Source organism: Rhipicephalus sanguineus, chromosome 5 (assembly GCF_013339695.2).
Source record: "Rhipicephalus sanguineus isolate Rsan-2018 chromosome 5, BIME_Rsan_1.4, whole genome shotgun sequence".
Lineage (NCBI taxonomy): Eukaryota > Metazoa > Arthropoda > Arachnida > Ixodida > Ixodidae > Rhipicephalus > Rhipicephalus sanguineus.
In genome coordinates this window covers 146,854,127-146,879,468 of record NC_051180.1, presented here as the reverse complement: position 1 = coordinate 146,879,468, position 25,342 = coordinate 146,854,127, and the positions used below count along the sequence as shown (strand labels likewise).

The following is a 25,342-nucleotide window of genomic DNA, read 5'->3' as shown; positions in this document are numbered from 1 at the left end:
CACCTCCACTTTCTGCAGAACCCGCGTGCCGTAGCGGTTACCTGCGCAACGGAACACCACGCGTACACTTTTAGCGGGTTAGTGTGCTTGGAACCACGTAATCAGTTACGAATCGTCAGAAGCTGGTAATAACGCGCTAAGTACGACAAATCGGTATGCTACACAAGCTCGCATGACGGAAAGAGCTTCACTGAAAGGAGGACACGGGCGAACCACAATTTGCCTTGCCATTTTCACTGAATTGTGCAAATGTATAGCACATGCATGCGATTTCTCAACGCTATTTTAAAGGCGTTCGCGACGAGATTAAAGCCATGATAAAATTATAAAACAGCGCTTAACACAGGACGAAAGAAAGATGTGACACGCCTGGCGCTCTTTCAACTGACAACGTTATCTGATATTTGATTAAATCTAACCCCCCCTCCGCTTCAACCTTCTATACGGGCCCGACCCCACCGCGACCAAATTTCGTAACTGCATGCGGCCCACTAGCTGAGGTGAGTTTGAGATCCCTGCCCTATATGAAAGCACACGTGCACTGGAATGCCTAAGAGAGGAGCGTAGCCTTGCGTACTGAGCGTGGAGTCTGTCTTTCCCCATCCGGTGACCGTGGCTCGCCATCCTTCGAACGTCCATCCACGGGGCGGCAGGCAGATGGGCAGGATGTTCTCCTGGTAGCGCACGTGCCGGTCGAGCCTCAGCAGCGCCACATCGAAGCGGTCCGGCTGCGACGCCGAGAAGGCGAAGTTTGGGTGGATCTTCTTCTCGAGTACGCTGTACGCCTGCGCCCGGGACAACTGGTACCGCTGGTCCTGGATGTCGTACGCGCCCAGGATCACCGAGATTCGCCGCAGGGGCGTGCTGCGAAGACACGAGCGGGGGCCACGCACGAATCAGACAGATGTGTACGATCGCATGCGTGGCAAATTCTGCACAGGCCTCGCTCGCAAGTTTAGCGATTGTCCGAGCAGTCTGGGTAACGAGAAAGTTCCGAAAGCTATGCATCGTCTCTTCCCTGAAAACATTACCATGCATTATTATTAGCGGCACGAGCATCGAGGGTCGCTCTTCCTCCTCTTCCAAGCACTTCCGGTCGAGCACTTACTTCCGGTTTTCCGAATATTCTGAAAGTCTTGTAAAATATGCAACTGGTACGAAATCGATGGTTCTGGTTCAAGCTAGGAGTTACATTGGATACATATGATATGGGAGCATAAGTTTTCTTAAGATAAGGGCTAATTAACTGCAGGAATAATTAAAGGAAATTAATTGAATGAGTTCATTGGAAGAGCAGACGGTGCCCTTGTGAGCAGCTACGATCGTTGCGGCACCTATAGTAAATCTTAACCACGCGCTTACTTCTACGTGGCCTCTGAGATCAGCTTCCCAGCGCGAAGAAACACAAGGTTAACCCAAGGAATACACCATGGCACACGAACGTCGACGTGCGAGCGTCCCTACCAGACACCCAAGTCAAGGATTAGGGTAGCTACAATTAGTATTGATATTATTATTATTATTAGTATTAGTAGTAGTAGTAGTAGTAGTAGTAGTAGTAGTAGTAGTAGTAGTAGTAGTAGTCAGTAGTAGTTTCATGCATACTGTGAAAGCAATCACAGAGAGGATAAAGAGGCTGGCATTTGCCATCAGCAGAGACAGAACGCCTCTAGAAGAGAGAAATACACATAGAAAAACATAGCCAAACAAAAAAGAGAGCGATGATGCAGGAGATCATTAACGTACTGGTTACAATCACTGCTTCATCGAGATAAACCTTTATTGAGCAAAGAATGGCTATTTCTGTGCTAAAGGTAATAACGCAATGCAAGGCGAAGCAAACAAGAGGTACAAAAATCTCTTGTTTTCTTCGCCTCGCGTTGCGTTATTACCTTTTGCACAGTATGAACCAACTAGCCCAGCAACGTGTTTTATTAAGGTGTCTATTTCACATCGGCATGGGAACGAAAGAGGCCATCTTCGTTGGGAAAGTGGCGCTGCGAAGAGAAGGTCTGCAAACGACGCTACTATTTTTCAACACGAAACCTAAGGGTTCTGTACACTTAATTTTGTCTAATTGGCCGCTGTCATCGATCACTAAATGGTGCAGTATCCCATAAATTTTGAGCACACATAAATTTGAGACGTCGAATATTTCTCGTGTGCAAGGCCACAGAGTCCTTACTTAGAGTAAATGCAAAATACTAAATGCGTGAATGTTGCCGGTAACGTGGTTCCGCAGGTGAAGGAACAATCAGTTTAATTCTTTGGGATCACTAAATTTCAAATTTTGCTTATTTCTTCTATCTTTTGTTTGGAGAGAGGATAAACTGTATTTTGCGAAATGTAGCTCGGGAGAGCTAGGCGTCCTTATTCCAGAATTTCCTGAGGTCAGGCCACTTCCTGGGCCCTCGCGATCAACCGTCGCTGATACTCGAGGTCAGAGCTGGCCAAGACACCCTCCCAGTGACAGATGGGGAAGGGCTGGGGGGTGGGGCGGGGGTGTGCAAGGATTTCGGGGTTTTAGTTGTGCTTGTCTGCAGCGTCCTGTTGGAAGGACCTGGTTTCTTCGAAGAAGCGGCATTGGGAAAGAATTGGGCAGGCACTGCGAGGCGATATATTTGTTTGGTTGGGGAATGTAACGACCTGTAGATCTCGGAAGCATAACAGGAGATGGCAAGGAGGTTAACCAGTTCAGAATTATTGATTTGCTACCCTACAGTGGGGAAGGGAGAGTGTGAAAGTTAAGGGTGTCGGGAGAGAGAGAGAGTAGAGCGACAGGGAGCAAATACACAACGGCAAAGTCAGTCACTTTTTTTGCGCATGCGACATCACGAGTCGTCAGTAGCGATAAACACTGTTGGTGAGCTGGCTATGGCCAGGCCGGCCATCGTAAAAAAATGAGGTGGCCCGCGGCAAGCCGCTCGCTTGTACATGCAGTCGCTGCTGCGGTGACGTGTGAGTTTGGCTCTGGTGCTTCACGAGTAGAGGTCGGAAAGTTTTCTGCTAAAGGCCTTCGTGTCATATCTGAGGGCTCCAGCTGGCCACTAGCAGAGAGGCCACGGCCTTGAGACTAAAACAGAATTGCATGTAATCTCTCGTCTGTCGTGTTTTTAATTTTAACTTGGGAGGAGCCCACTGCGCGCTAGTCGCGTCTTTCAGGGCCAACAGTAAAGTTTCGCCAACCAAGCAACAATGTCTTCGTCACTTTCAACTGCAACGACTTCCGAGGATGACTTTTCGGAATGATCGCTAGTGGCATCCGTTTATGGTCAAAGTGAGCTAAAGCAGTTGCGAGTGATCGTCTTTGCACATTACGGCGAAAACAGCCACACAAGATATGTTGTAGGTTCTCCTCTTTAGATCTCGGAGTTATCTCTCCTGCAGTCCATGTATTGACTTGTGTGAGGGAAGGCGTCGATAACAGGTTAGCCTGTTGAAAGCGTCCGCCATGCACAACCACGTCTTCACTGACGCTGTATGCCCGCAGTTCCTACACCGAGTTTCCAGAGTGCCGGGCCTCTCAGCCGAGACGCTGAATCCGGCTGCGGTTTGAGAGCCTTGTATACTCACTGATGTACGCAATGCGCGGCTGTAACAACGTAGTAGTGGTTGACGAGGGCTCCACCGCACTGCTGACGGGAGATCTTGATATGGGCCTGAAACACATTGTGAGGTTGATGTGATTGTACGAAAACAGACAGTGTCAAAAAGAAGACCCTGTGATATTGAGTCAACTACTCCCCCCCCCCCTCCCCCTCCAAAAAAAAAAAGCAAGGAGAGAAAAGCAAACAAGGCTCAACTCGCAGCGAGAGCGCAGGTTTACTCACATCTTAACTTTTTGAACTCTATTATAACTTTTTTAACTCGCATCTTGATGTTTCTTGCATCTTATCTGAAGACACCAGTCCATCCGATATATGCACGTTTATCACGGTATACGTTGCAGTGCGATCGCTGGTGCTCACGTGCATTTGAGAATGTACGTACAACACGATTCGTGACGCGCGCGCAGCCAGATTAGACGAGACTCTTTTGGCATCGAACAGGCAAAGGCACTCAGACACTTCCGTTTTCAGTATTCGCGCAATCTGCTCCATGGGATAAAGTGAAGACAGTGATAACCTAGTGAAAAGCACCCACATTCAAAAACTAAAACGACGCAGCATCACTCCAATTAAAGGGGCCCTGCGACACTTTTTCAGCATGGTCAGAAAACGCTGCCGATCGGTAGTCGAGGCTACCGAGGACACGCGAGCCAAACATTATAGCGCAGCGCGCGGGCTGGAGTTTAGAATTAACTCTCGAAGTCAGCTAGAAATCGCTCCCCTTCCATAGGCGTGTGCACAGGGGGGGGGGGGTCGCCTCACCCCCTTGTCACCTAAGAGGGGGGCGCAAAATCTGGGTCGTACATTGACTTAGTAGGAGGGGGGGCGCTGCGATGAACCTTCGCCCCCATGATGGGGAACCTTGCGCACGCCTATGCCCCCTTCTCTCGACAAATGACGCTATTTGCTCAATATCACTGCGTCAATTGGCTCAAGTTCCACCACATTGGCTGATTTGAACATGGCACGCTCGGTAGTTACTGCGGCCGCCGCGGGAAGCCGCCACTTGCTCGCGCGCGCGCGCGCGCGCGCGATCGGTCGTACTGTAAGTACGTCGTCATAGCCAGTGAACTACTACGGCAGGTATACCCGTTGGGCACTTATGCATTCTGTGGATACAAGCATGCTGAGCAGGCCCGTAGCCAGAAATTTTTTTCGGTGAGGGGGGAGGGGGCACTTGCTCAAAAGCTTGACTTTTTGAGAAAAATATCTAGTTTTATTTATTTTTGGCAAAAGCACACTTCACCAAAATTTCGGGGGGGGGGAGGCTTAGCCCCCCCCCCCCCCCCCCCCGCTGGCTACGGGCCTGATGCTGAGCGTAACTATACAAAAGAAAGGCATGCCTTATCGCCCGCAGAGTGCCATCGTGAACTTACCTGCCATGGGAACTCTCCGTACTGGGCATCTTCACCACCTATGATTCTCCTCTGCGGCTTGTTCGTTGATCTCCCGCACACTGTACAGAAGAAACATGCCAGCGCACGAGTCAAAACTGGAGGCTTAACAGCCCAGAAAGGTGGTCTGATATGTTCCGTATCAAAACTCTAGGCAAATAACACATTTGCATCAAATGAGCTGGCAAACTCGCGCGCGTACAGGGCGACGGAAAGAAATGCGAACAACAAGGCGCTGGCGGCTCGTATGCGCTGCGCTGTTCGCAGTTGTTTTCATCGCGCTCTTACCTTTGCGGCAATAAAAAAACAGGCTATAGAGTTATCCTTGAATGCACAATGGATGGCTCTGGCGTCTCTTTATTATTAGGAGGCAGGCTACAACCACCTGTAAAGAAATGCGAACAGCGGAGCGCGTAGGTGCCGCACCGTTCGCATTTCTTACCACAGCGTTTCTTTCCACAACGCGACGCGTCGACATCCCACCTACACTTGATGTTCCATATGTAGCGTCTACACATTTGTGACGGAACAACCTGGGGATGTTAACCATGTAAAATACATGCTGCAAAGTAATGACGTGTGCTGTGGCGATATACGGTGGAAATCAGGATTAGGGTACTTGCTCGTTCACGATCACATTGTAACAGCTCGTGAAACGAGACACGCCACATGGAAGACACACTGACAGCGCTGTGTATGTCTTTACCATGGTACAGTCCTAGTTTTCTGCACTGTAATTGGACACCTGCAGCCATTCAGTGTCGTTTAACCCGTGTCCAGGAGTGACGCATTTGTGAAACAATGAATTAATATGTACTCTTGGCGAACACGCAAGTGACAATCGTGTAGAGGAGCAAGAGCGCCGATCGCTCTAACATCTGTAGTCAATCAGAGCACGCTTCTCCAGTGCACTCGTTCGTACACGAGGATGGCTTGTCAGTTTACGTCATCATTCGGCGGTCAGTCAGGCTGACGAACTGCGTGACGATGAGCAAGGAGCAGCCTCATTATACAACATATCGCGCGGACGCGGCTCTCGATCCCTGCATCCGCGATACAGAATCTCCACCCTTAAGAACAGGTCACAGGCGCTACCAACGTTTCTTGTTATTACCGAGTCACGTGTAGTTCTTATAAAAAAATCACAGCATATCCACGGAGTGAATGATGATGAGTGGGCGAAGCTGCGGAGGTTTATCGGTAAACCGTGAATCTTCCGTGAATTCTGCCCAGTACATCATCACCGACGTGAGAACGGGCGCGTTTATACTAAAAGTTCGATGAGAGTTATGACGACTTGCAGCTCACTTTAATTTTACATGTACGCTGTGAATTTTCATTGTTTAGAAAACCATTGCTTTAGAAAACATCTGGCGTCTTTCGTTAAGCAGCTGGCGTCTTTTCGTTTTGCTTTAGAAACATCTGGCGTTCTTTCGTTTTACTTTCAGAAAACATCTGGCGTCTTTCGTTGGTTTATTTCATCAATCAACGGCGTTTTGAACAAAATTTTTATTGTTTAATCACGCACAGGAGAAATCCCACCAGGCACTACCTTGGAGGTAAACAATGGCTGCTAATGGGAATGAGAGACAGAAGAAGTCGGCTTTTAGCTAACACTTACACTTCTACTTCTCCTAACGTTTCCTACTGGAACATGCCAATGGCTGCTAATGGGGAATGAGAGACAGAAGAATTCGGCTTTTAGTTAACGCGCACGCTGCGAATTTTTTATTGTTCAACAATGCACAGGAAAAATCTCCCACCGGCACCACCTTGGAGGTCATGATCTGGTACTAGCGTTACGACTGGTTACGCACTGCTACGAGGGACGAACGGGTGCCGCCTTAAGGAGCTTCGCCCCTAAAATAGGCAGTTAGACCAGCATGCCAAACCAGTCTATGGTATTGCGCCCAGTGACCACGATTAATATACCTGAGCATGAGATAATTAAATACCACTTATCATATGTACGTCCTACTTACTACATGGATTATTACATGATATGTATTTTATGTATGTGCTTAAGTCTATGATGTGTTGACTGTTATGTTGCCCACATGTGCGGATTCATCCCCATAATGACCACGCTGGTTGACTGTCCATATGTGCAGATACGATTCAATGATGGCCAGAGACATTATTAATTGCCTTTCGGGCATTTTCTTTTACGTATGCGATTTTGGCGTGTGTGTGCGTGCGTGCATGTGTGTGTGTGTGTGTGTGTGTTTGTGTGTGCGTGTGCGTGTAAGCCGGCGCCTTATTTGTGCCCCAACATCTCCTTTTACATCATATCAATGAAAAAAAAAAGACTACAGAGTTTTTTTACAAAAAAATACCAGAGTATTTGACGCTATGCGGTACTAGTTCAAATACCATGGGAATGATGGATATACAGCAAATGAATTTATCTAATCTCCACGTTAGTATCGCAAAGGCTTCTTGCGGCGGTATCTGTTACGCTTTGTTTGTAAATTGACAAAGACATAAATTTCCAGATATTTCTTAAGCTCGGCAAAGCAATTGTGAGCTTACTTGATTATTTCGATTTCTGTGCGTGCGTGTGTGTGTGTGTGTGTGTGTGTGTGTGTGTGTGTGTGTGTGTGTGTGTGTGTGTGTGTGTGTGTGTGTGTGTGTGTGCGCTACTGCATTGAAAGTAAGTGATCTGCAAAGTCACGAGGCCGTGTGAAGCCGGCAGAAGGATTATGTTAAGGCTAATTCAAGCATTTCCCCATCAAGCTTTCAGCTTTCACCGACGCTACGCTATAGTTCCTTCAAATAGCTTTCGTAAAACCGTCTATGCTGGATGAGAGTGCAAATTTAGAACCTTTGATCTATTGGCTCATGCCCATCCTTGGTGATTGACCGAAATCGTGTAGGTCAATACAAAAAATAAGTAAAGTAACAAGAAGGATGCTTTTTTGTTTGCTTAGGAAGGATGTTTTGCTTGGAATGACGATACATAAACTTAGGAGAAAAAGGAAGGGGAAGTGACTTTATGAGAATACGAAATAACTATACAAATAATAACGTATACAGGAAAATACCTTGGTTCAGATCAAAATAAAATTTTGATTCTGAGTTCCGAGTTTCGGTCTCATTGATATTGCTATATCATTTTCGATGGCAGCGAAACCCTTCCCGTGATGCGCCGAAGAGACAAGGCACCCAGGAGTAGTAAATCTTGAGGAGTTAAATGTAATACAATTATGCGGAAATGTGTTTCTGTGGTACTTTTCCTTAACGCAATAAATCGTCGACAACAAATAAAAAACAATTAATATCGTCTCATCTACCACACAAAAGGAACAAAGCGGGGAAGGTGCCACACCAGCCCCGTGCAGATATATCATCATCATCAGCCTGTCTACTCCCACTGCAGGGCAAAGGCCTCTCCCATGTTCCGCCAATCAACCCGGTCCTGTGCTTTCTGCTGCCACGTTGTACCTGCAAACTTCTTAATCTCATCTACCCACCTAATTTTCTGTCTCCCCCTCACGCGTTTGCCATCTCTTGGAATCCAGTCAGTTACCCTTAATGACCACCGGTTATCCTGCCGACGTGCTACGTGCCCGGCCCATATCCATTTCTTCTTCTTGATTTCAACTATGATGTCCTTAACCCCCGTTTGTTCCCTGACCCACTCTGCTCTCTTCCTGTCTCTTAAGGTTGCACCTATCATTTTCCTTTCCATCGCTCGCTGCGTCGTCCTCAATTTAAGTTGAACCCTCTTTGTAAGTCTCCAGGTTTCTGCTCCGTAGGTAAGTACCGGTAAGATGCAGCTGTTACATACCTTCCTCTTGAGGGATAGTGGTAGATTGCCATTCATGATTTGATAATGCTTGCCGAATGAGCCCCAACCCATCCTTATTCTTCTAGTTATTTCACTCTCATGGTTCGGCTCTGCGGTTACTACCTGTCCTAAGTAGACGTACTCCTTTACAACTTCCAGTGTCTCGCCACCTATCGCAAAGCGCTGTTCTCTGCCAAGATTGTTCCACATTACTTTAGTTTTATGCATATTAATTTTCAGACCTACTCTTCTACTTTCCGTATCCAGTTCAGTAATCATGAGCTGCAATTCGTCTCCCGCGTTACTCATCAATGCAATGTCATCAGCGAATCGTAGGTTACTGAGATACTCTCCATCAACTCTTATCCCTAACTCTTCCCAATCTAGTGCCCTGAAAACCTCCTGTAAACACGCGGTGAATAACATTGGAGAGATCGTGTCTCCCTGCCGTACGCCCTTCTTTATTGGGATTCTGTCGCTTTCTTTATGGAGGACTATAGTGGCTGTGGATCCGCTGTAGATTTCGTCCATTATGTTTATATAGGCTTCGTCGATGCCTTGATTCCGCAGTGCCTGCATGACTGCTGATGTCTCCACCGAATCAAATGCCTTCTCGTAATCTATGAAGGCTATGTATAGGGGTTGGTTGTATTCCGCGCATTTCTCTATCACCTGATTGATAGTATGAATGTGGTCTATTGTTGAGAATCCTGTACGAAATCCTGCCTGGTCCCTTGGTTGATTGAACTCTAAGGTCGTATTAATTCTGTTAGCAATTACCTTTGTAAATAGCTTGTAGACAACGGACAGTAAGCTTATGGGCCTGTAATTTTTCAGGTCCTTGACGTCCCCTTTCTTATGGATCAAGATGATGTTGGCATTCTTCCAAGATTTTGGTATCCTCCCCGCCGAGAGGCACTTCGTATACAGGGTGGCCAGTTTCTCTAACATAATCTCTCCACCGTCTTTCAACAGGTCTGATGTTACCTGATCCTCACCAGCTGCTTTGCCTCTTTGCATTCCCTTTATGCTTTCTTTACTTCTCCTGTCAGTACTGGTGGGATGTCAGATTCCTCTGCGCTATTACTCCTTCTTACGTTATCATCCTGACTGCCTCGGCTGCTGTACAGATCTCTGTACAACTCTTCCGCTACCTCAACTATTCTATCCATATTGTTTGTGACCTTGCCTTCCTTGTCCCTTAATGCATACATCTGATTTTTGCCTATGCACAGTTTTGTCTTCATAGCTTTGAGGCTTCTTCCGTTCTTTAGAGCATGCTCAATTCTCTCCATATTATGCTTTCTTATGTCGGCTACTTTACGCCTATTGATATAACTTCGAAAGCTCCTCCAGCTCTATTTTGTCTGTTGCATTTGAGGCTTTCATAGCTTGACGTTTCTCAATGAGTTTTTTTGTCTCTTGGGATAGCTTACCAGTGCTTCATAATGTGCGGCCACCCGGGCATTGTACAGGATGTGGAAGTAGTTAACAAGGTCCGATGCAGTGACCATAGAATGGTAAGATCTAGAATTCAACTAGACGTGAGGAAGGAACGGAAGAAACTGATACGCAAAAAGCCGTTTAATGAACTAGCTCTGAGAGGGAAAGTACAGGAATTCAGAGTTTCACTTCAGAATAGGTACGCGGCTTTAACCGAGGAAACCGACCTTAGCGTTGACGCAATAAATGATAATCTGACTAGTATCATTAAGGAGTGTGCAGTGGAAGTCGGGGGTACAGTGCAGATATATACTATGTGTATAAAAGTGGAAGAGTGGACGCGACATTGGACCAGTTGGCGCTGCATTGCACGAAGTGAAAAACAGCGCTTTACAACACGGGCAATAAAGGGAAAGGTATAGGCACATGATGTACCTGTGTGTCAGGCACACAACGAATCGTGTGTCTACCTTTGTTGTCCGTGTTGCAAGCGCTTTGTAAGCACTTCTTACATTTTGAAGATTGTACACAACATCTACGAGAAATACAATGCCTGTCGCATTCGGTCACTCACCGTCTTCGTCGTCCACGTTGTAGTACTTTCGCTGCGTGGCTGTGCGCGCGACGGCCGGACTCCGCGCTTGGAGCGCCTGCACCGACGCGTGGTCGGCTGGCAGCGAGGATCGCGTGCGGGGTGGCCGCACGCAGCACGTGTACAGCAGGCTGTTGCCGCAGCGACCGGCTGCCGTGCCGCCCGACAGCAGGCAGAGCAGCACGAACGTGCACCGGTCGTCGCCACCGTACGAGCACTGGCCCTGGCGACTCGAGTAGCCGGACTCCTCCGGAAGGTCTGCGCAGTGTGTACTCAATGGGTGAGCAAGAGAATGGTGCTCCGTGGCAGCGTCTCGTACTATCGTTTAATCCGTACTGTCTTTAAACTAACCTTCTATGTGTGTCCGCGTTCCTCGATACCACAACCAGCGCGTTTTACCGCAGACTATGTAACAACTAGCTCCGTTTGCTGCCTTGCCATGGAACAACTAGTGCTGCCTTCATCATTTACAGTTCTTGACCTAGCGAGAGAAAAGTGGGACACCCGCCTACCTCCCTATTAAAGGCTTGACTCAAGGTGTTCATGTGCTATCATGTTGTGCCGAGAACAGGTGTCCCTTTTTCCCGTAAATTATGGACAGTAGTCAAAGAAGAGGCCTCTGCAAATAACATTGCAGCGTGAGGACAAGCCCTGTCACCAGAACATTGGCCCCAGCGATATATCTCGTTCAACCGCAACTGACCGTATACCAAGTCTACAATCTTTCTTATCATTTCTTTCGAACCAAGAAAAGGGACCGTAAAAATGTGCGACTGGATCCTCCCTTTACGCATCGGAAAGTCTTTACTGTTGGCCTTATCCAACACTGCTACACCTTCAACTCTCCACCTTTTGCCGCATTAATCTGCACGCACCGTCTTTTATATGGATGTCGGAGTTTCGTCGAGAGGGGGGGAAGATTCATAGGACGTTGCATTATCTGTGCATTCTATATCAGCAGAAGGAATAATGGCTACGTTGGCCACCCTCTCTGGAATCTTCTATATTGTAGATACTTCTGCTCGGGCCAAATTCAATGCAAGGATCTGGATTGATCTGTTGTTCACCTACGCTTGTATATTAGCCGTGGTAGTAAAAAGACACTCCGCCTGTATACTACATGAGCTAATCTTTGTTTAATTAGTTTCAGGGTGAAATCTGCGCTCGTCTGTTTCCTTTTTTACATTGTGTCCTGTCTTGTCGCGTAGTTGGTGCCACTGCAATCAATCCTATTAGGCTCGCTTGTCATACACGCACTATATGATGACGCCGTGCGTATACTCACGCGCTGGTACGTATAGGTGTATCTGCGGGTCGGCCAGGTGCAGGCAGCAGCAGGCGGTCAGCAGGAGCGCCCACCACGAGTGCGGCCGCCACCGCCGCATGGCGCCCCCGCGCCCCGGCAGCAGCACGGCACCGCCGCCGTCTGCCCGTCTGCGCATACAAAAGGAGGACAGCCGTCGCTTAATGTACACGCTCGTATAGTAGTTAATAGCAGTGTCACATTGACTTAAACAAGCGTTTGACGCTCTGAAAATGGCACAGTTGGTTGGTTAGGAGGTACGCCGTAACAGAAAACTGCGAAATAGGATGGGAAGCCGGGCAGTAGTTTGTATGATCACATAATTGAAGGCTAAAGCGACAAATCGCGCTGTCCTTTCATAAGACTCCGGAATAGTTTAGACTACCTGGAGTTGCACTACTGAGAGCATGGCACTATTTACCCTACCTGGTGAAGTAGGAGGTTCCGTAGCCGAACAAGAGTGCAAGCGTTAGTAAACGCACTTGCAAGCCTTATGAGAAAAGGTTTGAGCTTGATGCATTATATCTAACATGAATGAGCGAGCTCTCTGGGATCGAGAAACGCACTTCCGAGGTAAGCTTATCGAAACGCTCAGAGATATAGGATAAAATTAGCTCCGATTGCGTCATGCGCGACACGACAATGCCGACATCTGCGATCGTGGACTATGCATAATAGAGTAATGCTTACTTCCCTTCGTGAACAACCATGCCAAAATAAGGTGCTTTGGGAGCACGGATACAAAGGCACACGCGATAATGCTATAGTACATGTCTTCGTTATATGCGGGTTCAGCAAACGATACCGTGTGTTGACAGAGCTGCAGGGCATACATCGCGCCTAAATTGATTATTGCTACATGAACAAACAGTCAAACATGCGAAATTAACTTACTTCAGGTTTTATACAGAATCATCGCGCGAATAAAGCCTGCGATGTTAAAATGATACATCATGAATTTCGTTGTACATTTATATTTGTTTGTTCTTGTCCAAAAACGTTCCCTAAAGGTCACATGTACGAATAAAACAGTTTAGTCTAACCGTATTTATGTGTATTGACAAGCACTGAATTACCACCGTGAAAATGCTGCACGAAACCAAGACGTGATAGGAAGCTGGTGTGGTAGTTACAAAATGGCGTCGACACATCCAATAGCAAGGCCTTCCTTAACAGTGAAACTTTAATCAGAAGTGCCGTTGACCCATTTCGCATTCCTAGAAATCGTTTCTATCACTCACTGTTCGACTGTTTTATATTCAGGTTTATCATCCCGTTAATGGCAACACGGGTAAGACTGTGTCGCTTATTGGGGCTCGCACCTCCGCAGGCTTTTTACTCCACAACCGCTGCAACATATGAGCATTAATGAATGGCACTAGAGTGCTTTGGGCCGGTTGGTACATATTCATAGAAAACGAGAAACAGCGCGAACCACTGGACAACAGGACATGCTAATCCGGTCAGTGTCCGTCCTCTTGTCCTGTGGATCGCGCTGTTTCTCGTTTTTTATAAACATGATGGCATTCTCGCTAGTCGAAGGCGTCTCGGAATAGTATGTAACATGCACAGGTAATGGATGTATGCTACATGCACAGTTCATGGAGCAGAAGCGCTGCGCGGTTTGCGCCGAGCTCGGCTTTAGGCTATGAGAGAGAGAGCGTATAACTTCTTTATGGTGTGTGGGGAAAAAAAAGAAGCAAAAGGAAATCTCAGTACGCACGTCGAAAGTGTAGCTACACCGGGGCGCGCTATTTTTATACGCGTCCACCCAGGCAGCGTGAAACGGCGCTCGCTATTCATTCGTAAGCGTGGTCGCACTTTCAGCGAGAGCAAAGAAACCAGCCGGCTTCCCCGTTGCTCGGCCAAGAGGGGATAACAGTCGGAGCAGTGGCGGTGTTGCTATAGAAGGCTGAGCATAAACACAGGCTCCGAATGGCACTTTGCCGGATTTTCTGTCCGTAACTTGCAGGGGTATTGATTATACTCGTAACCCTGCTTGTTCGGTGTTGTCGTCGCCAGACTTCCTCGTCTGACATGCCAATCGTCACCTGTCATGGAAATGGAGCTTCTCAGAGACAGCTCGTTATGCTGTAGCGCGTTATCATGACGCACCACTTAGCTTTTATCAGTGTGTTGCAGAAATTCAGAGTCTTGCGTATCCTCCTAACTGCGCTGCAAACCACTTTGGAAAAAGACCCTGTACAGTCGTCATGTCGGGTAAGAAGTCACGTTAACAGATGCAACAATGCGTGGCAGAAGCGTAGAATCGTACTAAGCATCACACCATGTGAATTGCATAACGAGTGGGTGGTTGAAAGGTGCCAATCCATTACAAAGAGCTGAGGTATAATCTTTACCATCATCATGGGGTGGGTACTTCGTCATTGTCGGCAAACTAGCGTGCCTATAGGGCTGCGGAATCTTCGTGCTCACTTCGTACTTCTGGCGTTCGCGTGATTAAAGGAAGTAAAGGAAGCGGAAATATCCCGTGACCTCGCCAGCTTTGTGCGCCCTTAGTCCTTGAGGCATTAGATCGCACATACCACGTGATCACGAGAAAAATAACAGTGGCCACGGCGGCAGGCGCTCGCGTGCCTTCGATGCGACATTGATGATGCATGGACGACGTGGACAATAATAATATGTGGGGTTTTACGAGCTGCTCTGCAATCCCGCATTTTGGGATCTGGCTTAGAAGGATGTCGGCAACGCAAGCGAGAGATAGCACCAATGACGCGCAACCTCAGTAAAAAAAAAAAAAAGGCACTCTATACTGACACACACGTATTGCCTCTTTGCCATTGATTACATAACGGCACGCTTTTAAGATCAGAGGCATCGACCTCGAGAAGGCATTGTCCCCTTGACGTTTTCGTTAAAATAGAAAAGAAAAACAAAAGAAAACAAAAAAATCTTCGTACAAAGGAAAAAAAAATCGGAGCGTACTTGTTCAGAATTGCCGTTCTGCTCGAAGGAGATTCTTTATTGAGTTCCTCGGCTCTTAAAAAAAAAACGAAAAAAAGGGGTGCCGCCATCGTGAAGGGGTAATGGGTTTTTTGACGGCACCACTCAGAGTGCGCTCTTCGCATGGGTGCTCAAATTCTATTGTCACGCTTTTCTCTTTGAAGAAAGGGTCAGCGGTCCCGACCCATCGAGGGAATCCAATGTCAGATCACGCAACGGGCGATAATCTGACGCCACGCCTCAACGGGTTAAGGACCGCGCAGCCGCCGCCCAACACGTTCTTGCGATGCTTACAGACCCACTTTCGTATACGCTGCGATCGGATGTGAGAAGCTCGGGTCACACGCGTCTATACTACACCAGCTGCAAAAAAATGCGTGACCTCGAACAACGTGGCCGCTCTTAAGTATGTATCCACGAACAGACGTTGAACTAACTTACAGCGGCGTTGCGCAAAAGGAAAAAACGAAATCCGGTCAACCCCCTCTTCAAAAGCGCGGCGGTTTCCCGGCGCGATTGCATTCGTGGCCGAAATTATAGCGGTAAAGCAAACACTCACGACGCCAGCGCGGCTGATCAACTCGCGGCATTCAGATACGGGACACGAAAGAACTACTTTTAGTGCTGCAGCTGCTAAACGCAGTCATGCATCCACATTATTGCCGCGTTCGCAATACCACGTGACCTGAGGAGGGAAACTAGAAAACTAGAGAGCAGAGTCAATACACCCGCGAGGGAACCCCGCATCTAATTGCAGTAACAGGGTCAACGGCTGCCGCCGAGCTTCGAAGCGTTCCCTCCAGCGCCTTCCCGTGGCAGATCGGTGCCGCAAAGACACTCGCTATGATGAAGGTTGTGACGTTTTGTATAACGTTACAGATTACGCCGACAGCTTCCTGCAAGCTAGCGTCGACGAATGCTTCCTCGAGGAGCGAAACGACCTCGCTTATGGGTTCACCGAAGCGAGCGAAGCAAAATACCGGGAGGAAGTTTGGACGCGTAGATAATTGGTTCGATAAGCGTAGCAACCGCCTCTATTAACGCTTGATTAATTGCCGTCTCTACGAGAACTATTGTATAGAGTGTAACGAAAGAAATTACGCATTATTAGGAGTTTGTGTCAGAGTATCACTCACCTCGCGGCGCGCGATAAGCTATAGAGGCTGGCTAGAGCAGTTGCCGCAACAAGTGCCCATACCATAATGTCGGAGAAAAAAAAAAGCAGGACAATATTGTTGACGTAGCAAGTATCAATACCATGCAGTTCAATGCTATAAAGCTAGACAGTACATCTGCTGCATTACCTGCTGCTGTACAGCCTCCAGTCGGCGCAACAAGTATCCACACCACATTGTCGGCGATAAAAGAGAGCCGGATAGTACAGCTGCAGCAGCAAGTATGCATACATGTTTGACAAGTATTCGCACTTTCCAGCACCTATAGGGGGCGCGGAGAACGTTTCAACATGGCGGGTCGAGAGGTGATGGAAGCGACACGAAAGCGTGCACGTCTCGAGAACCGGGCGGCTTACGGGCCTCTGGTATCTCTAAGCGCGGATCCTTGACCTTGCCAAGGAAACACAGAGATGTGTTGTCGAAGGAGAGGCAGCTTTTAACGCTGGCTATATAATATGTTGTGGAGTACGTGAGACGACAAGCGCGCGGCCGTCCATGTGGAGTCCCTCTGCCTGCAGACAAGTGCCATAAAAGGCCCACCGCATAGAATAAATAGGCAGTTTTAGAATAGCGTACGCAAAGCTTTGCGTTGGGTTTTCGCGCAACTGCGCATGCGTTATACGCTAACCGCTTGCGGGCTCCCGTTAAGTGAAGAAAATAGCGGGCCGCTAACGCTTACTTAGCGTACGCTATTCTAAAACTGCCTAATGTTCAAGTCTGCAACGCAACCGGTGCCGTAAATGTCAGTATTTCTTCTTACGTTTTGTAATCTCTATATGATGTACGAGAATTGACACAAACCAGCGGTAGCGCTCGTGTGTAAACAAAGCGCCGTCCCCCCTTTTGCGCTGCCTAAAATGAAGTGTGTGCATTCACGGCGAGATACGTGGTTCCCCGCGCCGGTTTAGCTGTGAAGTGACTGTTCAAGAGTGACACTGAAACAGTTATGTAGTGGCGATTCAGCAGATATGAGCGCGATGATGAGGTATGCCAATACCCAGCTTCCCGCACGATTGGCGTTTTCGCGTGCCTTGGGGTGGTGGGGAGACACTGTCACTTCTTCATCCTAGTGTTATAAAAGTAGCATTATGTGCTTAAAGCTTCCCGGATTCATTACGCATGTGGCAGGCTGTCGCATGTTACCCAGCGAAAATAGCACAGTTTTATGTCGTTCGCATGCCTTATCATTGATTTGTTATTTTCAGGGAGAATGCACATGCAAGGCCGGTCTCCTCTGCTCTATGCAAAACATGATATATGGAACAGGTTAAAAACCTTTTAACAACATGAATTTATCATATTTTGTTGGTTGTCTTCTGCAATGTGCACCGAGGGACTAACAGTGAATGTGTGCGATATGCCGTACTAAAAGCTTCAATGAAAAAGCAAACATAGAGGCATCACTGCAATAAAGAAATGAAATTGCATCTGGTGTTGTTGATGCACTCCTAACCGTGACTTTCATAACCTGTTTCTACTTAGCAGTCACATATTAGTTGTCCTCATTGAAATACATATGACCATTTGTAACTTCTTTCCCAATGCGGAGCTTGATTGTCCATAATTACTTCCGTCGTTTTTTTCTCTTTTGGAAAGCGGTGCAAGCTGACTTTTCCAAATATTGCACGATTTGTGCATTGCGGCACACTGCACGTGCGATTGCTCTTCGCTCTTAGCCCGTTTTTCTCCATGGCGCACTACTACGACGCTCCGGCAGCCACACAAACATGCGCACAAACGTGGCGAGTGGGAAACCCACCACCGTCTCCTGCCTTCCGAAAAAATCCGCGCGGTGGCGCTAGCTCATCTGGAAAGGCGCTCACGAGACGACGACGAAGAAAGCAGGCACAGGACAGGCGCCTGTCCTGTGCCTGCTTTCTTCGTCGTCGTCTCGTGAGCGCTGTTCCACAAAGATGAACGCATACCAACTCGCTCAAGCTTCCATTCTTATATAGCTATCGTTTCCGTATCAAGTAACTATGCCGTATACAGTGGGCACAGAAAGTCCTACAGTTCCGGAATAAGTGACAATACCATGCACAGGTTAGGGCTGGCCAATGTGTTAGCCGGAGTTGGGTAAATTGTGGTTTAATGTTGAGTAAATGATGGCTGATGTCGCCTAGATTTGGCTAATGTGGACTAGAATTGGCTAAATAATGGCGTCCGTCAGTTAGTGTAGAATAATGATGACTACTGTCGGTTACTGTTGGCTGGGGTTGGCATGTGTTCGTTAAATAATACCGTCCTCAGCACAGAAGGCTTTGAAAGCGTTATCGCGTTTCTTGCGGAAAAGTGGTCTTATAGAGCAATACTGCAAGTCGGCCTAGTTGAAACTTTAGTTGAAACAGGCATCCCCCCCCCCCCCCCCCCTATCGGCACTAAAGGCAGGCCACAGTGAGAAGCGCGACACCCCTTTTATTATTTTTTTAATTTGTCATCCATTGCCACGCTTGTTTTCTTTGTGACGCGACCAGGGGGACGGGGGGCGCTGGGCACACTCAACGCCCCCCCCCCCCCCCCTAGCGCGCCCAAGAAAAAGATGCTGCTTGCTGCCTGAAATCAGCTGAGATTGTTACCTGCGATGCTTTTTTCCCTTTCTCTCGTTTCGTCTGTGCGCGCCTTATACCTTTGCACGAAGCCCATACCTAGAGACGATAGATGTATTTATTAGGTGCAATTACAAATGAAATCATGTAGCCGAGTTTAAACGCCACAAATGATGCCAAGCATTATGCTATTGCGGCTCTGCTGAACAGCTTTTGGTAATAAGAAAAATAATGGCCAACAATTATGCACGCAAAATAATCTTTACCCACGAAATGAGCAGCCCATGCATTTATATGTGGAAGCATATATAGCTCGGGTTTCACTAAGCCATTATCACCTGTGTCGTTCATAAGCCGTCAAGAGAACAGGAGCGATCATAGGGAGATGACGCACCAGAATTCCAAGACCCTCTCAAAATAACGGTGCCATTGGTGTGATGTGCGACAGTTAGATGCCTGATCTGTTCGCCCAGGTTGGCGGTGCTCGCCTTGGCAAAAGAATCAGGTGGGTACTAGCGGGAGCAGGCTGATGGAGGTTCTAGCCCTAGACTCTTTGTCAAGTAGGGCTAGTTCCTTCTCTCACATTTTTTCGCGTACTCGGCGCCAACGCAGGGTACTCTAAGGGGCTGGAACTGCTTTTCTTATTTTTAAATGCGAATGCATTTCTTAGTCGGGGCATGTCAGGCGTCTGTCGGTGTCCGCGCGTCGGCAGGTGTTATCTCTCCGCTCTCACTCCCTCTCCCATAGCAACAGCTGCGGGCGCGCGCGCTTATCCTCGCCCCTAGCAACCGGAGCAGGTGGTGCGGGCGGAGTAGCGGAGAGTGAGTGGAGAGGAGGAGCGCGCTCTGGCGTGTGAGGGCGCTCGCATCGCGAGAGCTCGGCGGAGCTCCCGCGTGTGTGGAGAGAGTGTAGGAGAGGGTAGGTGCAGTGCTTCGCCGCTCCTTCTCTCGCCGTTCGCTCTCTCTCCTCCCTGCGCCTCATTCTCCCGTCCACTCGCTCGCAAGGACTTGTACACCCTTGCCTACACCGGAGACGGAGTCTTTGTGGTGACTCCCGTGTGTGACCTCGCGCCCCCAACCTCCGCTCCGTGGACCGTGCCGTTTTGCCGCGCAACTGGACGCTTGCTATGGAAAGTTGTGTTGTGGGCCTTCCAAAGTATCTGGACCCCATTCCGTTGGTTTGGTGACTTGAACGCTGGGACGTTGAGAAAGAAGCAAGAGCGGCGACCCGATGGGTTTGGTGGGAGTACATGCCGGACAAAGTACTCTATGCAGTGTGCCTCCGCCGAGTCCCGACAAGATGTCGGGACTACCATGCACGGACAGTTGCAATTGATCCCTGCCTTTACCCGAAACTGTGGACGTGCGCCATGTCCTTCTCAAAGCCCCTTGTGACTGTACACTTTAGCGACCCACAAGGCTGAGATTATGGCCCGTCAGTACAATGACAACACAACAGGTGCTGATTGAACTGTGTAAATAAATGGTTACGGTACAAATCCTCGTCCTCGTCATTAATTTACGCCATTAAATTACTACGCGTTGTACTCTCGGCGCAAGAATTCATTCGCATTTCTCACGCTCCCCTTTGGGGAGGTGGGGGCATTTTTTTCTTCTGCCACATTGATGAGACGCTTTACTTTGTGTAACTGATCTAGAACTGCTTGTGGCGCATATCCTTCTGTGTTTGGCTTTTTCTTGTCTGTGCGTGTCTGTGCTAGCAGGTATGGATGGATGGAAACAACTTTATTGAAAGTCCGGCGATGTTTAATAACCCGGGCTCAGGTCTCCCATGAGGGGACTTCGAGGCCTTGCCTCAACGCCGCCTCGCGGGACCGCTGGACTGCCCATTCTTGTGTCTTGAAGTTGGAGCTGCGCCAGTGCGGCTGCCCCCCTCGACGCGAGAGCATCCGGAGCTACTGCCATCTGAGCTGCTGTGACAGGGCACTCCCATAACATGTGTGAGAGCGTCGCTCTGGTTGTCTGGCATAATTTACCAGTAGCATTCGGGTACTGGGCAGGGAAAATGTGCCGCAATCGCACCGGACTGGGGAAGGTGTGTGTTTGCAGCTGTCGCCAGACGACTGCCTGGCGTCGTTTTAGCTTGGGGTGAGGTGGGGGCAATATCCGCCTGCCTAACTGGTAGTGCTTGGTGATGTCTTTGTACCTGACCAAGCGTTCTCGCGTGTTTTGAAGCAGGAGGTCCGAACTCGACGGGGCGGTATCCGACTCTGCGCGGCGGGTCATTTCTCGCGCATAGCGGTGTGCCACCTCGTTCGAATTAGGGACCCTCGTCTTATATTGAGCGCACCTTCCTCTAACGAATTAGTCGCGAGTGCATCGCCCGTCCATGTATTTGTCTTCTGAATGTGAACGTAGCTTTTGCGCTGTGGTCTCGAAACTGAATAGGTCGGTTGCACAATTTCAGTGCAACCAGGCGGTGACGACAACCGCTCGTCGACACCGTATAGATGTTGAGGTGAAGTATTTACACAATATAGTTGAAGCATCGTTGTCAAGAAAGCTTTAAAAACTACTTGTTATACTTATAAGTGAAGACGGCATTCTACATTTTTGGTCACGTGAATTTTTCTTTCGATAACGCGTATTCTGATTGTTCACATCGAAATGTCGCTACATTATGTAGAAGCAAAGTTAAAATTGTGTTTTATTTTTAAGCATGCACTAAAACATTTCTTACAGACAGTCCTTAAGCAGTGTCGTATTCTCCTTTCCTTTGTTTTTCTTTTTCCTTTTTTTGCTCTCCTTGATTTTGTAACATCTCTCTTCTATCATCTTTTATTCCCCTTACCCCTTCCCCCAGCACAGGGTAGCCAGCCACTGGCTAACCTTCCCGTCTTTCCGCTTGTTTTTTCCTTCCTTCCTTCCTTCCTTCCTTCCTTCCTTCCTTCCTTCCTTCCTTCCTTCCTTCCTTCCTTCCTTCCTTCCTTCCTTCCTTCCTTCCTTCCTTCCTTCCTTCCTAAATTCCAAATGACGCTCACGCATTGTCTGACAAATTAGCAGGAGGGGTACTGCTTTAAATTTCTTAATGATAATCGGAACTCTGTTTCGACAATAAACGTTCATTGCTTTCTCTCTAATACTGAAATGCTACAAATATCACCTCATCAGACCGGTGGTATCTCGGTAGATAAACAGGCAAGTAGACACTAACTTCAATTATGCAGTAACTTGGGTGTTAGCTTACGTACGTGAAAAAAAAAAATATTGAATACCTTGAGAGGGACAAAAAGCCGGCAAACTTATTTAAGCACTGCATTTAAGCAAGTACAGTTACTGGCATCATTCGTGCGAATGTCGCATGAATATTGGCACTACCTAATCGAGCCAACAGGTTAGGTTGTGTCCAGCAAAGAACGAGGCCCATCGATCCGTTACCCTTCTTTCATGCATTAATAAGGAAGAAGAGGAAGACGCTTTCAATGAGGAGAAAGGAGGAGGGGCCACATCCATAAAACGTGAAAATACTAAGGGGGCCGGGAGGCATGCACGTTGTTCTAGAGGATGAGGAAAAACGGGCGCTATCTTCCGCAGCTCTCGCGGGAGCATGGATCAGCAGCATTTGGTGGCGCAATATCCCAAATGCGCAACGAGTTTCCAGTAGCGTCTCCTTTCACCTAGCCGTGTCTTATCAGCGATAAGTGGAACCGTGCGCCGCGCCCTTAAGCCTGCTGTCATCGAATGATTGTGCCAAGGCAATCCTAAAGACACTGTTAAAATTTGACATGCTTACAAGAGGACTCTGCTCTGTCGCCCTCCATGACGAGCACCCACACAACACCATCCTTTCATTGTCCGGGTTCTTTCACTTGCTTCCTTCTTGGATTCGAAACGGACTCAGCGCGGCCTCGTCTATAAAGCACGCGACGCGGCCGCACATGCTTAGCGCATTCACTCCGGAGCATCTTCTTCGCGGTTTGGCGATACGACACGCTGCCGAGGATAGCTCGCGCGTCGCGGACGACTTGGCTGACCGCAAACAGCGATGAGGAAAAAGACGCCCGCTCGAATCGCGCGTGCCGAACTGACAAACGCCGTCGCGGCCTTCTCGTTCTGCGCGCGGCGCCTTCACTGGATCGGCGCGGCTGAAACCGCGAGAAACGCAGTGAAGCGCGCGCACTTTCTGCGCCCCTCGAAATGTGGCGAAAAGTGGAGCGTGCCGCGAAGGGGCGTCGCGACGATACGGTTTCTGCGTGGTGTGTAGACGGAGGCGCGCGAAAGGCGTTCCACTGCGTTTCCTTTCGCGGACAGGGTTGATGCGCTCGGTTGGACACACTGGAGCTTGCTGCAGCAAGCACTGACCCAGCGCCGTATTAGATGAGCTTCGTTCCGAGGCCACGATGTAGAAGCAGAGATGTCGGGGAAGTTTGTCCGGTGACAGCCCTGTCGCAGAAGGAAATGGAGTACTGTTTGCTATGCTCACTGCAGCGCTATTGTGTTCTGTGGTTACTATGTAGACAACTATTGATGAGTCACATGAGTCACTTAGTTTGCTGACCCTCAACATGTGTGCAGGCACACTACATACGCTATCACTGTCTATTAAGCCGACCCTACAAGAGCACGCCTAGATTGAATCATCCTGAAAAGCCTCCGTGCTCGATCTGGCTTAACTGCAGAGTTTTACTGCCTATCTAAATGTTTTTTTTTTTTTCATAACCAGTACAGTAAAAAGGAATGCACAAAAGAAATTAAGCTTCCGTCTCATGCTTCAAGCAAACGACTGCAAATTAGCAAAAATGACGGGAAGGATGTCGTTTAAATGTCCGCGACGAATTCCTCACCAACGAAGGGGCGGGTTCAACCAAAATAATCACTGATAGCCATAGCAATGACTGAAAGCAGAACAGTCATCACGCATGCACTTTCTACCGCGACGCTGTATGGAACTATCCTCCGTTTCACACATCAGGTGCAACGCTGTGGAGGCTAGTGAGACTTCTTGCAGTATGCGTTCGCATTAAGAAATAGTTCAATGTTCTTACCGCCCAGAATAGATTATTCATTTCGCTCTAGCTTAGGCTAAGTATTAAATAAATATGTTTCGTGCCTTAGAAATAAACAAACCCTGCTATCATACGGCTGCATCGTTAAGCGTCTTGATTTTTTTTGTTCTTTTTTTTGTGTTTCAGTTGCACGCCGTCGCGACGCGGAACGCGGAGGCTCGTGCGAGCGTTTAGAACGACAACAGTCGACCACGGGAGGTGTGGAGTTATACATTTGCTGACCGAACTTCCTGCATAGTTTCCACAGCATAGCACCTGATGCATCGCGTTTGTACAAAAGACGCGCAGAACAACGATTTTTGGCGCCCCTCGCGCATCGCCCCCTCGTCAATCGCGACACTTTCACAAGTGTCGCGATTAATCCTCCTTGGTCGCGATGCTCGGCTGCGACACTTCCCCCTGATCGTTGTGCCCGCTTGTCTCGTGACGCAGAGATCGCGATAGCGCTGTTATCAGCAGTTACCCGTTGGACTCACTATGGTACGGACGCGTGTCCTTGGCTCGAAGGAAGAACAGTGGGAACTGAAGCAGCGACAACGCGCGAATGGGCGCGAAAACAGTGCGAAGCCGCTGCCGTACGACTTGCAGCCGCAGCCTTCGCTGGATTAGTGGAGTAGTGGAAGGCTCTGAGTTTTAACAGCGAAGCAGCTTATGGTCGAGGTTTTCCTGGGACTATCGGCGTAACGCGGCCCGCAGCTCTTAGCGGGTATATGCCACAGAAATTGAGCAAGCTCCACTACTCAACTCCGGTCCACTAAAAATGAAGACGCTCTCTTACTAAGCTGTCGTAAGAAACTCGCCTGAACGTCCCGAGGACTGCGTGTGTACTATGCAATAAGAGCGAAATAGGCATTCGTTTGCCGGCAGGAGTCAAACGTATCTGATCCAGAAGCCTGGCGGTCTTTCTCCAATGTTCGGCGATGGGCAAAGTCGGGCGCTCTACGCTAGAAGCTGCCTGTCAGGGGCGTCAGCGGGAATTTGCGCGCGAACGGCAACGACGGCGTCGTTCTGATAAAAAAAAAAATTAAGGAAGCTTCGCACTAGGGGCACCAAGCCCAGGCCCGTAGCCAGGGGGGGGGGCTACCCCCCCGCCCCCTCGGATTATTGGTGTAGTACGTGTTTTTACCAAAAATAAATAATAAAAATAGGTGTTTTTCTCAAATAGTCAAGGTTTTCATCAAGTGCCCACCCCCCACCCCGAAGAAAATTTCTGGCTACGGGCCTGGCCAAGCCTGAAGGAAGTGCGGACCTTGGCAGCCTGCTTTGTTTCTCTGCGGTTTTCTCTTTCTTTCCTCCTCTCTTTCTTTTCCCCCTTTTCCGTTTTTTCTCTCTTTTCTCTCTTCATTTTTATTTTTATTTCTTCCTACCTCTTCATCTATTTCTTTCCCTCTTTTCCCGTTTTTTCCCGTTTTTTTATCTCTCTATTTCTATTTCTTTCTCTTTCTTGCTCTTTCTATTTTTCTTCATATTTTTTATCTTTCTTTCTTTCTCTCTCTAT

The 25,342-nt window shown here is 48.3% G+C and overlaps 1 protein-coding gene across 2 annotated transcripts in view; it reads right to left on the bottom strand.

Annotated features, from left to right (window-relative positions):
- LOC119394319 (serine protease 30) overlaps positions 1–25,342 on the bottom strand; it is a 179,311-nt gene that overhangs the window by 56,055 nt on the left and 97,914 nt on the right. Inside the window, exons 2-4 of one of the 2 annotated variants that reach the window (XM_049415742.1) lie at positions 12,113–12,261; positions 10,810–11,085; positions 4,985–5,064 (exon numbers count right to left, since the gene is read on the bottom strand). The exons of the other annotated variant lie outside the window; for it this stretch is intronic. Of the exons in view, the coding sequence (XP_049271699.1) occupies positions 4,985–5,064; positions 10,810–11,085; positions 12,113–12,212 (456 nt within the window). The 5' untranslated portion in view covers positions 12,213–12,261. The remainder of the gene's footprint in view (positions 1–4,984; positions 5,065–10,809; positions 11,086–12,112; positions 12,262–25,342) is intronic. 2 annotated transcript variants of the gene reach the window in all.